The sequence below is a fragment of the Astyanax mexicanus genome, chromosome 14, assembly GCF_023375975.1.
Source record: "Astyanax mexicanus isolate ESR-SI-001 chromosome 14, AstMex3_surface, whole genome shotgun sequence".
Taxonomy (NCBI): domain Eukaryota; kingdom Metazoa; phylum Chordata; class Actinopteri; order Characiformes; family Acestrorhamphidae; genus Astyanax; species Astyanax mexicanus.
The window spans coordinates 18,388,071-18,404,108 of NC_064421.1; the positions used below are offsets into that span (position 1 = coordinate 18,388,071).

The following is a 16,038-nucleotide window of genomic DNA, read 5'->3' on the forward strand; positions in this document are numbered from 1 at the left end:
GTTTGTGTGTTTTTTATGATGTCTAGAAGTATTCTATGAGTATGAACCCCCTGGTAGGGGATGAGTTTGTTTTAATATTTTATCATGCACATTTCTTGTTGTAAAATTGGTAAAAATGTTCAGTACATTTTTAGTTCTATGTTAAAAACATACCATATACTGGTAGACTTGCTTGTTAACTCTTGACCAATATAGGGTATGTTTTTCCCTGGGTGGTCATCTGGATTTTTTTTTTCCAAATAGTATTTTTAATCATTTTGTTTTTATTACAATTCTAAAATTCAAATTCAAATTCTAAAATTCATTTTTTTTGCAGTAGTTCATAAATGGTTGAGGAATAAACCAATATAATTGCAATATAAGTTAGTGTACCAATAGTTTGTACTATTTGATTATATAATACACTTATTTAATTTTTAGAATACACTTTTGATTTGATATTGATTTCTTAACTCTTAAAACTTTATGAATATTAACTTGTTTTCTTTGCATTATTTGAGGTCTGAAAGCTCTGCATCTTTCTTCTGTTTCAGCCAATAAATGCTCTAAATGACAGTATTTCTATTTGGAATTTGGAAGAAATGTCTGTGGTTTATAGAATAAGACAACAATGTTCATTTTACTTAAACATAAACCTATAAATAGCAAGACTTATTTAAGTAAAATAATGTTTAATATTTTTTATTTAGTTTAGTTTATTGACTTCATTATAATGCATTTAACTACTTACAAAATACGTCTGTCAGACAAAGATAGGACATTTAGTTTGGTATGAGAGACTTTTATTATGAAACATGGATTTCTCACTAGAGCTTCTTCACACGCGGGTATTTTCACACGCTGTGATTGGAGGACAGCGCTGTCCAATCAGGGAGCGGCTTGTTGCGGTGTGAAGGGGCTGCAGTAGTGTTGCCGCTGTGGTTAGCCGATGCTGTAGGGAGTTAGCGGACCCGCTGCACTGCTTCTCTCAGTTCAACCAGATACCGCTTTAAAACCATGAGCTCCATCGGGACTGGGGTGAGTTACCGCGTTTATACCGGTATCCGTTCGTTCATACAGATACAGAATAATCGCTTTAAATCAGGGTTTGAGCGAAGTCTCCGTACAGCACTGTCGCTATCACACTAACTAGCTAACTTACCGAGTAGCTTAACGTAATGACCAGACTGCTTACCTATCGCTTCCACTGAAGAGTTTACAGGGTTAGGAGGAACTTCAGTCCAGTTTATTCAGTAACATGTATGTTATTAAATTAGTTAAATTAGTGATACATTTGTGATTAAATGCTGAAGTTTTATTTTCGTTTATGTCTCTGATGCTGAGTCACCGCACACTAGCTACCTAACTAACAATGAATGATGGAGCTAACGCTACTGCTGCTGTTAGCCCCAATGACAAGACACTTCATGCTAGCTAAGCTAAGCTAAGATGCTAAGCTAACAAAAGTGAAAGTAATATTTTTAAAGGAAGTTTAAAGTTTATCTGTAGGTTACAGTAAAACATCCAGCGCCACTGTATAATGATTACATTATATATAAATATATATAGCTAGATAAACATTGATTAATACAGTTACAGTACTCTCTTTCCCAAAAGTTACAGCAAGCACAGCAAAATAAAACTATAAATATAAAAGAATGAGAGACACTAAATGTACAATACAACTCTCTGACACTTTTATTCCAGTCCCATTAGGGGCGGACCATATGTCCCTAATACAGCATCACGATATTTCATAGTATTTTCGTGAAACGATACAAATAAAATAATATATATATTTTAAGATTATACTACTGGAACAAAATGAAAATAAATTGTATTATTGCATACGATATGATATGGCACACCCCTTACTAAGATAAAGTACAAGAATAAGTCAGGGGATTGTGGAAGCCAAACCATTTTTTTTGCTGTTGTTTATTCCAGAATACCGCACATGTCCCTTAGCTGTTTTCATGTTTTTAGTATTAATCTACAATGTAGAACATACCTTGAATTTCATTGAATGAGAAGGTGTGTCCAAACTTTGGACTGGTACTGTATATTGATGTACAAATATTGTGTGTAAGGCTTCTCTTTAAAACAACATTAACCACAATGTATGTTCTTTTTTTTCCTATTTCAGTATGATCTGTCTGCCTCCACCTTTTCTCCAGATGGGAGGGTATTTCAAGTTGAATATGCTATGAAGGCAGTAGAAAATAGCAGGTAAGATTCACATTTGCCCGCAAACTTTCTGTGCTATTCACCCTGGTGTCGACCAGAGGACGATAGTTAAGCATTTTGAGTCTTGGTTCTATCCAAGTTTTTTTCTCGCAGTATAAATAATGTCAAATGATTTCTAATGATTTCACCAACGCTATCAGAATGTTTTTTTTTCCTAAATCTGAAACGTCAAGGTATCTGTTTGCTTTTTCCTGCAGCACGGCGATTGGAATCCGCTGCAAAGATGGAGTAGTGTTTGGAGTAGAGAAGTTGGTCCTATCAAAACTGTACGAGCAAGGCTCCAACAAGCGCATCTTCAATATTGATCGTCATGTTGGAATGGTATAAGTTGTATTCTGAGCCAATGCTGATAAACGATGTTACACATGTATATACAGTGAGGAAAATAAGTATCATATCATGGAGGGGCCTAAAATTTTCATCTTAGGTGCATGTCCACTATGACAGATATAATATAAATACATTTTTGTTAAATAATTTATTTGTGTGTTACTGCGACAAATAAGTATTGGAACACCTGTGAAAATCAATGTTAATATTTGGTACAGTTGCCTTTGTTTGCAATTAGAGGTCAAACATTTCCTGTAGTTTTTCACCAGGATTTTGGCCCATTCCTCCACACAGATCTTCTCCAGAATATCCAGGTTTCTGGGCTGTCGCTGAGAAACACAGATTTTGTTCTCCCTCTAAAAAAATTCTTTAGAGTTTATGTCTAGAGACTGGCTGGGCCACTCCAGAACCTTAATATGCTTCTTACAGAGCAACTCCGTGGTTATCTTGGCTGTGTGCTTTGGGTCATTGTCATGTTGGAAGACCCAGCCATGACCCATCTTCAATGCTCTATCTGAGGGAAGTTATCTCGCATTACATAGCCCCGGTCATTCTCTCCTTAATATAGCGCAGTTGTCCTGTTCCATGTGCAGAAAAGCACCCCCATAGCATGATGCTTCCACCCCCATGCTTCACAGTAGGGATGGTGTTTTTGGGATGGTACTTATCATTCTTCGTCCTCCAAACACTGCGAGTGAAATTAAGACCAAAAAGTTCTATTTTGGTCTTATCTGACCACAGAACGTTCTCCCACGAATCCTCTGGATCATAATAATGATCATGGGCTGGACGTGTGCAGATTTAAGCAGGGGGACCTTCTGTGCCATGCATGACTTTAAACCAGGGATGGGCAACTTCCATGATGGAGAGGGCCACATTTTTTTCAGCATGACCATTGGAGGGCCACATGACCTCGCACTTCAAATAATTGAATATGAAAAACGCTACAAATGATTTTCAATAAGAACAAATTTTATATGAATTTATATCTATATTTTTACAGCACCAACATTTATCAACAACTATTTTCTGCATATTAATGCATTTTGATACGGCAAAAGACAAACCGTTTGCTTAAAAAAAGTGCAAAAAGGAAGTCCTTCATATCAAAGAACAAAAAGTTTGCTTAAAAAACTGATTGCAAATACAGTAGTTCCTCTGTGTAAAATAAGTTCATTATAACAAGTCCTTCATAAGCAACAAGGACAAAACATTTGCTTATAAAAGTGCAAAAGGCATTTGAACTCATTTATAACAAAGAACAAAAAAGATTTAAAAACTGATTGCAAATAGCTCATTCAATAATAGCAGAAAACTAGACCACAGAGGCCCAACATTTATTGAAGCTAATGAGAGAGCTGTGGTTTGGCCTGCTGGCTCACAATGGACTGGATGTCAATGTCAATTTTCGTGGTTGTTTGGCAGCGCCCTCTAGCGGTCAAAAGTAGAATTACGTTTTTTTTGTTTTTTTTTTTTAATTATGAAATTATTTTTTATCTATTCGCGGGCCGCACTGAGTGATGACGAGGGCCGGGCCGCCAGTTGCCCATCCCTGCTTTAAACTATGACGTCTTAGTGTATTACCCACAGTAACCTTGGAAACAGTGGTGCCAGCTCTGTTCGGACCATTGACCAGCTCTTCCTGTGTAGTTCTGGGCTGATTCCTTACCTTTCTGAGGATCATTGATACACCACAAGATAAGATCTTGCATGGAGCCCCAGTCTAAGGGAGACTGACAGACATGTTAAGCTTCTTCCATCTTCTAATAATTGCTCCAACAGTTGATCTTTTTTCACCAACCAGCTTGGCAATTGCCCCGTAGCCCTTCCCAGCCAAGATCTACAATTTCGTCTCTGGTGTCTTTGGACAGCTCTTTGGTCTTAGCCGTGTTAGTAGTTGGAGTCTTACTGATTGTGTGGGGTGCACAGGTGTCTTTATGCAGCTAACAACCTCAAACAGGTGCTTCTAATGTAGAATAATAAGTGAAGTGGAGGTGAACTTTTATAGAGGCGGACTAACAGGTCTTTGAGGGTCAGAATTTTTGCATATTGGCAGGTGTACAAATATTTATTTGCAGCAGTAACACAAATAAAATATTAAAATATTCATACATTGGGATTTTTTAATAGATTATATCTCTCACTATATAATGCAATTTTGAGACCTCTCCATGATTTCTAAGTTGGAGAGCTTGCAAAGTTGCAGGGTGTTTAAATACTTATTTTCCTCACTGTGTCTGCCGTTGATGATATTGATGCACCTCATTTATAACTTAAACTAGTCACCATGGTAGAACTTTAGCAACCAATTTTTCATTAATTTGACTTAACTTTTTAACTTTCAACCAACTGTAAGCAATTCAGTTTTTATTTGTTTCACATTATTATTCTATTTAGCTAACTGGTCCTTGCATAAAATGCTCACGGGTTAGTTAAAACATTAATTGTATCTAATAAATGAGCTTTAAAGTAGTGCAGCCAGAATCGCTTGGTCCTTTTTTCAGCACACAATAAATCGGAAAATATTAGTTTGAAATATCAATACAGATAGGAGGGGTTGGAATGTCTGAGTTTCACTGTTAGAGTTGTGTAGTTTTTTTTTTAATATGAGTATTGAATAATGATTCACTTTCTCTGTCTTTCAGGCTGTGGCTGGGCTGCTTGCAGATGCCAGATCTCTCTCTGAGGTGGCGAGGGAAGAGGCCTCCAACTTCCGCTCCAACTACGGCCATGACATTCCCTTGAAGGTATGCCGAAAAGCTGGCTTTTTTCATAACATTTAGATAATATTTAGATGATATGTAGATGACAAGTTGGACCCTGTTTACGCTTGGCCACTTCATTCAAGATTTTAGCCACATGCGTTTACACTAGGTAGTCCTTTTTTGTCTGTGGTTATTAGACTGATTTGATTGTGTGGGACAGAATTGCGGGGCAATTATATGTAATTATGTTATATGTATCATAGCATTATCACTTTTATATTGCCTAGTTGTTTGTTGCTTTTGATATTTTTCTGTTCTGAAAAGTATCAAGGTATTCTTGGAATTTCCTGGAGATTCCTTATGATTGATTTTTCTCCTTTTTTCCATGTAGCATCTGGCAGACAGAGTTGCTATGTACGTCCATGCCTACACGTTATACAGTGCAGTAAGGCCTTTTGGATGCAGGTATGTCTACTTTTTCTCTTTTTTTCATACATATATATTTTTTAAAATTTTTGGAGAAAACAAAATTGTACATATTACGGTACTCTTACTTAAAATGAATATTTTTAGCAATAAATGAACATTATTTAGTCCTGATTTTATTTTCACTATTAGAAAATGTATGAACTGTATGAGTCAAATTTATTATAATGTTTTTCTCCAGTTTCATCCTTGGGTCTCATGATGAAGATGATGGTCCTCAGCTCTATATGGTTGACCCCTCAGGAATTTCATATGTAAGAAAACTTGAACATTGATGTTTTTTTTTTTCCCCATTTTCCAGTTCAGTGTGGTTATCACCTAAATCACATCTAACTAAAAAGTAGATTTTATTACAAACCTTTGATCTTTTTGTGTATTTTTACAGGGTTACTGGGGGTGTGCCATTGGAAAAGCCAAGCAAGCTGCAAAAACAGAAATTGAGAAACTTCAGGTGAGGCTTCTTTGCTTGTGACTTTCTTTTCTTTTTCTTTGTCTGATTTTCTTGGTTTGCTTGTTTTCTGTTTATGCAGTTTTTTTGCAGTTTTCTGTTTATGGTCTTTTGCTTATGCTTAGTTTCTGATTATATTGAACTGTCAAAGCATTATCGCGTTTTTTGTATTTGCTCCTTACTGGGGACTCAATTGATGGCAAGAAATGTTACATGCTGCATCGAATTGTTCCTAAACTTTGGTACATTACGTTATTAATGTTGTATGTCCTCTCTATTTTAACAGATGAAAGACATGACCTGCAGAGAGTTGGTAAAGGAGGTTGCAAAAATGTAAGTTCAACAGTTAAGACTACCGTTTTGTTTTGCTACTTCCCACAAGGTGGCAGTAAAATAGTAAATAATTTCTCACAGGACCAGTGCAATACTAAAGGGACCATCTTTAATACAAATCTTTGGAGGTGTTGCACCAAATGTTTTGAGAGAAAAAAATAAAAAAAAACTCTGCAATAGCTATAGACTGTTAATTTGGTATAGTGATGGTCTATTCTATGCAAAGATGTATAGTACTTGTATAATACTTTACTAAAATGCTGTATCTGTATCTATTGGAGGAGTTTATTTTTTAATCCTACTTCCGCTTTTACTTTATTACTTATTTTTGACAAGTTTACTTTTACTCTGATACGTTGTTTTTCCTTTTCTTTTTTATATCACTCTGCTGCCTGCCTGCAATTTAACTTTTGACTAATTTTGTTGTAACTACATAACACACTAATACCTGTGCTTTTAATTTCAGTGTTGATGAGTACATTTTAGAATAAACTAATTGCAATACTTTAGTGTAAAATGTTGAATACTTTAGTGCTTCCACTTGTGTGGTGCTTAAAGAACACTTCCACTTATACTTCACTTTTTTTGAAAGAGCACTTGTGCTTTTACCCATCTTTTTTCCTACTACTTTATACGTCTCTGATTCTACGCCAGAGTTATTGACCTCAGTTCAAAAACTGTACCTAATGTCCTATGACTTGCTTTGACACTTTGTTTTAAGCATGGCAGCACTAATTAGTAGCAGAAAAAAATTACACACTTAATCAATTTATCTCTTTAATTGTTGTGCGTTTGTGATAATCTTTTAATTCCCAAAAAACTAACCTAATTTTCAAGAGATTTTTTTTGTTCCTATTCTCTTCACAGAATCTACATTGTACACGATGAGGTGAAAGATAAAGCCTTCGAGTTGGAGCTCAGCTGGGTTGGAGAAGGTAAAAGAATCTATCTTTGTTATACAAATAAAAAATAAACATGTGACACATGGACTTCTGATTAAAATGCATTAATATTTCTATTTTTTTCTAGTCACAAAAGGAAGACACGAGCTGGTCCCTAAGGATATCAAAGAAGAGGCTGAGAAATATGCTAAAGTAAGTCCTGTGTAAATAATATGCTCTACAATCTCCCGTGTCTGATGCTATGCTTTACAAAAATGACAATCAACTGATGATAAAATTACACGTTCATACATTTTAGTTGAGGTTGATTTGCATTCATACAGACATTTATAATCAGACCATAATTAAAGGGGGGGGGGGGGTTGACTTATGACAGAAGGCTGTGAGTAGAGATCTGCACAGGGCGGCTCCTGCGTGATCCACGCGTTATCTAGCATGCAGGATTTATATTGCAGCACTGTGGTCATAGTGGGCAGACATCCAGCAGGTTGTGGGTTGAAGCAGGCATGTGATGTCTTGCGCTGGAAGAGGTAGAGAACAGCAACTAGATCACTGTGTGCTCGTGCAACACAGGAAGAATTGATATACTGCAAGTGAACTGCATAGAAAACAACTTTATACTCCAATGCCTGGACTCCTAGGGGCAGTTTCCCAAACAGAGATTAAGCCTAGTCTGTGTCTACACAGCATTTTGAATGGAGTTTTTTTTTTACTAAAAGGGAAATATAGTTGGCTTACTGTCTTATAAACCTGCTTTATTAGGCTAAGAGATCTAGTTGGTGTTAACTACATCTCTGCAAATGCCTGATGGCTGCCTCACATATCCTGTGTGTGTTTGGGGTATTAGTTGTGCATGTCCTTAGAAATTAATACGACAAGTACAGCTGCAGGTGCAGTACTTACAAAAACACTAGATGCAGTGCAGCGTAGCAGAACGTTTGGAAGAAATGCTGTGAAACCACCTGTATAAAACTTGTCCTTATTGCTGCACAGTGACGTGCACATCAGAACAGCTGTTCAGTGTTAAAACTTGGTCGGTGATCTCTGGTCTGTCTCCTCTAGTAACAAGTGTAGCATAAAGGCAAGTCCCTGAACAAGTTACTGTGTGATGCAGCTAATTGTGTATGTGAAAGCATGTCCAAACAACAAGTATATCTCTATCTCTAGCCTTAAGTAACGTATTCTTGAGATCAGTATTAAAACACATTTTTGATTGAATGTTAGGATTGTTTTATGTTTATTGCCACATACTTTAAAAACAAGATGACCGGTTTTTAAAAACTATAGTATATGAAATAATGTGTGGTTTAGGACACAGCCTAACCAAGGTAAAGCATCAAAAGTATTAAAGCACAGAAACATGAACATCTCTGTATGGCGACGTACTGTACCTGTGATGAAGCGGACAGGTGCAGGTGCAGACTTTGGTGGAGAGTGTGGTCAAGGTTGATACTATTTGGCAGGAGTGAACAGTGCAAGTTGCAAGAACACCTATAACAACTATTGTGACGTCACATTATGCTGTTTGTTTATAGATTCCTTGGTTCATATTGTGTTCAAACCTCTCACCAGAAGTTAGAAACGGGCCGAGACCCACCCACTTGGGTTGTCTTGGTCTACTTGTTTGCTTTTTATTTCATATTTTTTTCTCCTTTCTTTCTCCCAGATTTAGAAAAGCAGCATTTACATGAAGACCCAATCCCATTTCCTACTTTTACACCTACCCCTTGTTTTTGAGCGTTACCTTTCCCCTTGAATTACCAGAATACTAGCGGTGCTCTGCAGATGACCCTGGTTCCTGTCACAACAGGGTTGCTGCTGGACTAGTTAAACATTTTTGGGCATTGTATCTTTTCAAAGGATGGGGATGATGCAACAGTTATATTTGTCCATCTCCTCTGTAATGAGGATCTAAAGTTAAGAATTTGTTAAATTGCATTTTCCCGTTGGCCTTCTGTCAACAAGAATTTGGACATCCTTTACCCTAGGTGTGAACATTCAAAACGATAGTGTAGGGTTAAGCGTAGGGGCAAAAATGACATGGGCTTGAGCCCATCTCTACTGAACCACACTATAACAATGCAATTGCACCAGAGTTTGTTTTATATAAACCAGTGCTGGCGCGTATAAAACACACTAAAAGTTGTTTTGGTTCTTTACAGGATTCACTGGAAGAGGAGGATGACTCTGATGAGGACAACATGTAATCAGCTTACCTAACAGGAGACAATTCTTCTTACCCAATGTATAACATTTTTCATGCACCCTGACAGCTCTCAAAACTTGACTGGTAATTTCTTTTATATGTTTTTGTAGTAAGTTGGACAAATTGATTCCTATGTTTACTTTTGGGGGTTTAAAACAAAAAATAATAAATAAAAAAATGTATAAACTGGTGTCATGCCTTATATTGTAACGTACTACATAACTTACCATATCAGTCATATTATGCAATCACTTGTGGAGTAATTGGCTGTAACACAAAGCACAGCATCAGGCCCAATAAAGCTAAACTGGATCTGTGTACAGTGTTAAGATTATAGACAAACAGAAGTCTTTAGTAATACACTGCAAGGACTTGAACCTTGTACTAAGGATCAGTAGTGCCAGCCACCAGTGTAAGGAACTGCAGAGCAACGGTTTGCCATTGTTAAATTCCATGTTGTGCATCTGCACACTAAATCCAAGCTAAATCCATTTAAGCATGTGTGAAACCATAAACAGTTGTAACCTTGACCAGCATAATAGCAGTCAATTGAAGTGCTTAGTAAGCACATGGTGAAGTGCAAGATAACTTATCAGACAGACTGCCTTTTACAACTACAGTACTGATGGCCCATATTCATCAAAGCTTTAATCAGAGTTCAAATTAAAATGTGTGGAGAAGTATACAAACTGTTTACACACCTGTTTTATCAAACCCAGCAGAGCTTTGAGCACAACTGTCATGAAAAAACGTCTGCAATTCCAAATAGCAGAACCCAATCTGCCTTTATAATAAATACAGGAAGCAGATGTTCTAGCATTAAGTCAATTAATATGAATAGTATGTAGCAGCTCATGGGCCTTTAACCGCCCTTGTATGTGTGATCAGCTGCGTCTACCTATACTTTACATTGATTGGAATTGGGTGTCAAGAGAGTATGTTGCCAGTTAAGCAATTTACCTGTCCAGGTGTTGTGCAGAATTCTGTCTCCCTGCCAAAATCAGACTCCCATCAAGTGTAATTTATTTCTGAAACAGATGGCGCATGCCCATAAAGGAGAACTTGATTTATCCACAACACTGGTTCTTTTTCTTCTTTTCTATTGTTTAATGTGTTATAATAGCCTCTATTTCCTGTTATTGGACTGAAAGCCTGAAATATCTCAAAAAAAGAAAGACACGCTGCAAACAAACCAAACCATCTTTTTTTTGCTCCATACAATGTGGCACCTTTTATGTCTGGTAGTTTGATTTGGGCCAAACTGTAAAGTCTTAAGGACTAAACAAGCTATAAGCACATTTTAAAGATAAGATTCAACTGTACAAAAAATGGATAAATAAAGGCAAAAATGCAACTAAATTCCCTCCAGTGGAAAATGTCAAACAACGCACACAAAAAAAGCACCAGCTTCTCAAGTGTCTATATATAGGAACTAGTTCTGCAAACACAGAAAGGAAATGAAAAAGACATACGTGTGGTGTTGGCCTTTTTTGTACATGTGTAAGAATGAGAGATACATTAAATGTGATTTGTAACAAACCGGGAAAAATTATGATGCTCTATTAGATGACATAATTCATACCGAATGAAACCATGAGAGCCCTAACCAAATAACTGAAGGTCTCCATTGTTGAAATTAAACAGTTCTGTGGTCCCCAGACAACATTCTTGTGATCATTTATGACCATGTGCAGATAGAAAATAGGCATTTCCACAGGACAACAATGTGGTTTAAAAAAATATATATAATAGTCCCCTGCCTACATATTAAGCTCCATAAAACCCCCAACACACTGATATTATGCCTATAGCAGTGCTGCAAGGCCTATATCATTTCACAACTACGTTAGTTTATAATATCCTGTAAAATCAATTTAATATATAAATGTTAAGCTGACAGTCTGTGCAGTTGATCGACCAACATTAACATCTAATCTTAATCTTGCCCATAGCATTATCTTGTTTCTGTTTGCACTTTTCCCACCTGTGTGCTTGTATACTGCCCCCCTTAAAAACATACTACCATGTGTTTAGTCACATGACTCCACCCTGTCCAATCTGTGACCTGAAAGCAACATAACGAACTCCAACATTGAGCCATCTGGGAAATTTGAGCAGCTACTATCAATGAAACAAACATATCCATTATTTTAAACATACATTTTTATTATTGTAAATTAACCATCATTAATTTGAGGTCATATGGCCCAGAACTACCTAAAATTAAGATGTACCAAAACCTGTTATGCTGAATTCACTGTACATGCAAAGCAGACTGTTCAGCTGTTACAGTGAAGCACTCTTGCCCCTTTTCTCTGCAATCTGAACGCTTTAACTGATGTGTAAACACAACTGTGTAAAATCCTGCAACTATACACAGAATATAAAAATAAAATGTACATATTCCATCATACACATGCATACAATAAACTCAAAAGAACATTTAATATAGAGAAATAATATAGAGTAATATATAATAATACTTCATAATATAGAGAAAGATAGAATTAGGTGTTAGAGATTAGAATTAATGTGTTTTCATGTGTTGCTGTACACCAAAGGATTCAGGGAGCGATGTAACCCAGAAGCTTCTCATTTGAAATTCTGACAACATGTGGAGCAAATTTACATATGAAACAGCAACATTTCCAAATATATGAAGAAAAAAATAAAATAAAATAATAATTGGTCAAATAACAAACTGCATTTATTCACTTTTCACAGATATTGAAGGCATTGTACTATAGTACAGGAATTATACACATGCTGCATTGAAGTGTGGGTTTAATAGAAGGAACAATTTTTAAACCAGGAAGCACAAGAACCCCCTCTGAAGTGGAAACATTGAAAGGTTGTTGTAATGTAAACAATTCCAACATGGCTAAGCATAAACATGAATATATATATAAAAAACTATTTCCCACACAAACCACGTGAATATGACTACGTCAGGTGAGCATACTGCCTGATATGCCCCCTAACATCAATTTAATAGGACAGTTAAGCTAGGCTTTCCTAATAATATGGGATAATGCCTCACCACAAAGATGCTGAATCTTGTGACTAAAACCAAACCACACATTATACTGCTGAGCTTAAGTAACATCAGGCACATGATATGGCGTTCATAAAATCCTGATCATTTTAATAATTTAAAATTTCCACACATCATAACACATTTCACACAATGTCTTATTAATTAATCACAACTCTAAAAGAACCAACAAAAGTGTCTCATAGCAAAGAAACCACAGTCCTAAATATTTGAGTCTGGGATGTTGCACATGATTCTGAAAAATGCCCCAGCATGTTTAGAACAAAAAAAAGTTTCATATTTACAATTCAAAACCGGCGAAGTTATGAATGAAGAGTAAAGACTCTTATTTGTGAGATGAACAACTAATCGTAGTATATTAAATATACTGTAAATATTTCAAACTATTTTATACAAAAGATATGAAATAGTACATTACTGTAGATGCGTCTGTTATTTAGGTTACTATCTGTGTGGAAAGAGTTTGGTTTGGAATGTCAGTAAAATACCACAAAGCGAGAAACTCTCATATTTGCTAATAAGTATAACTGAAACACAATATTTACCATTTAAATATACAGCATACTTTGATTACCACATACTTTTACATTGTGATTTTGTTTTTAAATGTTTGTACCGCTGTTAGTAGAGACGATAAGCTTATCAAAGTCAATATTTTTCTGCAAAAGAACATGAATTTAGCTTTATCCTGATTAAGAACTATGTTGCAGTTACTGATTGCAACATATAAATCATAAAAGCAGTGCTGAAGGTACCCACCATCAGAATGTACATCATTTTCAGGACAGTACAACACTGTGTCATCAGTTTCTGTATACATTTTTAGTGAAGTTTACATACACTCACTATGGATATGAATGTTATAGCAGTGGACATGTGATCATGATTGACTAAAGCTGAAGGCACCTCTTAATATACATGGGTTCTTTAACAGCACAGACTACAGTGCATATTTACAAAGTCAGCAATGTCTCTAGAATCCCTTTCAATATACAAAAAATTACATCAAGATAATCAGTTCAGTTACTAGGAGGACTAGCCACTCAACTGTCACCCTCAGCTGAGAGAAACTGGATTGGATGGTCAGAAACAATTCACAACCACCAAAGCACAGGCCTGCCATGAACAGCTGCTGTACAAGAAAGAAGCCCAAAAAATGACACCTTCCAGCTTGTCAAAAGTTAGCAGCTGACCACATGGACAAAGAAAAAATCCTTAAAGAGGAAACATTAAGGTCATATAAAAAAAAAAGACTGAGCTGTCTGGCCAGAATGACTAGAGGTATACAGGAGTAAAGGTCAGGCCTTTTACCCCGAGAACACTGTACTGACTGTTAAGCATAATGGTGGTAGCATGCTATAGGGCTGTTTTGCTAAAAAAAAAAAAAAATGAAATAATGAAAATACCTTACAATTCTTCAGACTAACCTTAAACCATCAGCCAGACAGATGACATTTGGACACAATGGTCTTCCAACAAGAAAATGGTTTAATGTAGTTTTAGCCTACATCAATGTTGCCATGATATTCATGTCAATAATAAGTGTATGTAAACTTTAAACAAAAACTGTATACTACACCCAGTTACAGCACAAACACTATCATCAGTATAAGTATGTACTGAAATAAAACAAAAACTAAACTGAAATAAGATAACATTAAACACTTGGCTTAAGGCCGAATGGCAATGGTTTGTAGTTTTTTTACTATTGCATAGCTTAAATTCATTTTTATCTTTAGGGATGCACCAAGGTTGGAATTCTGGGCCGATGTCGATATCAGATATTACACATACATATTTTCCAATGCTGATATACACATTTATAACTTACAGAGAGACTAGGCACCCCAGGTATAACGTTATAATTTTAAAGCTGATAAAAATAATCACTCAAGACTAGTGTTGGGCCATTGTAGCCGTGTGGGCAGTGTTGCTTTTTCCTTGTCCAACATCAATAAATACGTCAGCAAGTATCTGTTTGAAATATTGGCCAAATCAACTGATGCCCATATAATTCCAATATCATTGTGCATCCCTATTTATCTGGCAAAAAAGTCTACAATTTAAAATATTTATTGAAAACTAATAAAAAATGCCAGCAGACATATGAACAAAGCACAATTAATATAAATTGGTTATTGTTCGGTATTAATTAAGTGCTTCCCTAATATAAAGTGGAATATTATAAGTGGATATTAAGAAGACTTTTTTTAATGTAATATGTCTTGTTTTTTGTTTCATATTGTTTTGAGTGCTTTTAAAAGCTTGATTAAATGTGATGCATTTACAATAATTAAAACATAATAGTTTAAGCAAATAATGTGATATACAAAAAAAGAGACTTCCATTACTTTTATTTATGTCATCAATACATAGTGCAATTTTAGTGCAATATTAAGGACAATGAATATGCTGAATGCATGTAAAGAGGTATAAACACAGGTTATAACTAAACTGATTCTACTGCAGTTAGATTAACTATTACACTTTATGAACATCAGGCCAGACCTCGAAAAAGGTTTATCAGTTTGGGGGATATTGAGCACACGTACACACTTATGTTACTGAACATCGTAAGTTTAAATATGTGTGATGTGTAATATTGATGTTATTAGTGTGTTTGGTGTGTCAGTGCTCATTTTTGTATGCATTTCTATCGAAAACATATAACTTAAGCATGCCACAGACACAAACTACAGTATGGAGCTGATTCTTTTCTCCTGGAGTCTACTGCCCTCCAAGACCTGAGAGTAAAGTTACCTGGATGATAAACATTAAAATATAAAATACTCAGATTATTTTTTAATAGGGAAGGATTTGTTATAAAATATGTTAAAATAATAAAATTAAATCGCTGCTAATTCCTGCCTGTTAATCTCTCTGTAGATAACCTCTCTCTCCTACCGTGTTGTCTTCCGCTACGTCAAATGTCCAAGTCTGACGTTAAACGGAATTGAAATGAAGACGCCATTACTTTCACAGCCTTCAACTGACCTTTTCTGCATTGTCGCGTATTAGCGCTGTTTCTCGCCCTTATATCAGTACGTGTGTTATAGGAGTACGCGAAACACGGAGACGGATCGTTTAAATGCTTGATTAAATGACTCCGTATGCTTTCAGATAACGTTAATTTACTGTCAGTTCGGACTCACCTCCGGACCGCCGAGCTCAGGTTCAGTACGACAAAGTAACAGCGACGGGAACAAAATGGCGAATGAATCCTTGGTTTTGACATGCGCAATAAAGCGCTAAACGTTTTATTTTCCCTCTGAAATGAAGACCATTCCCTTTCAATACAACAGTGGAACCAATGAAGAAAGTAGGCGGGACAGGTCTGTGAGATTTCA

At 36.0% G+C, this 16,038-nt stretch overlaps 1 protein-coding gene across 1 annotated transcript; it reads left to right on the forward strand.

Annotated features, from left to right (window-relative positions):
* The first annotated feature begins 811 nt into the window (after positions 1–811).
* psma3 (proteasome 20S subunit alpha 3) lies at positions 812–10,713 on the forward strand. The gene is made up of 11 exons (XM_015606540.3): positions 812–1,017; positions 2,126–2,208; positions 2,424–2,547; positions 5,202–5,303; positions 5,653–5,726; positions 5,929–6,001; positions 6,133–6,198; positions 6,482–6,528; positions 7,396–7,463; positions 7,558–7,622; positions 9,593–10,713. Exons 1-11 carry the CDS (start codon positions 997–999, stop codon positions 9,635–9,637), a joined length of 768 nt encoding a protein of 255 aa, XP_015462026.2. The 5' UTR covers positions 812–996; the 3' UTR covers positions 9,638–10,713.
* The last annotated feature ends 5,325 nt before the right edge of the window (positions 10,714–16,038 follow it).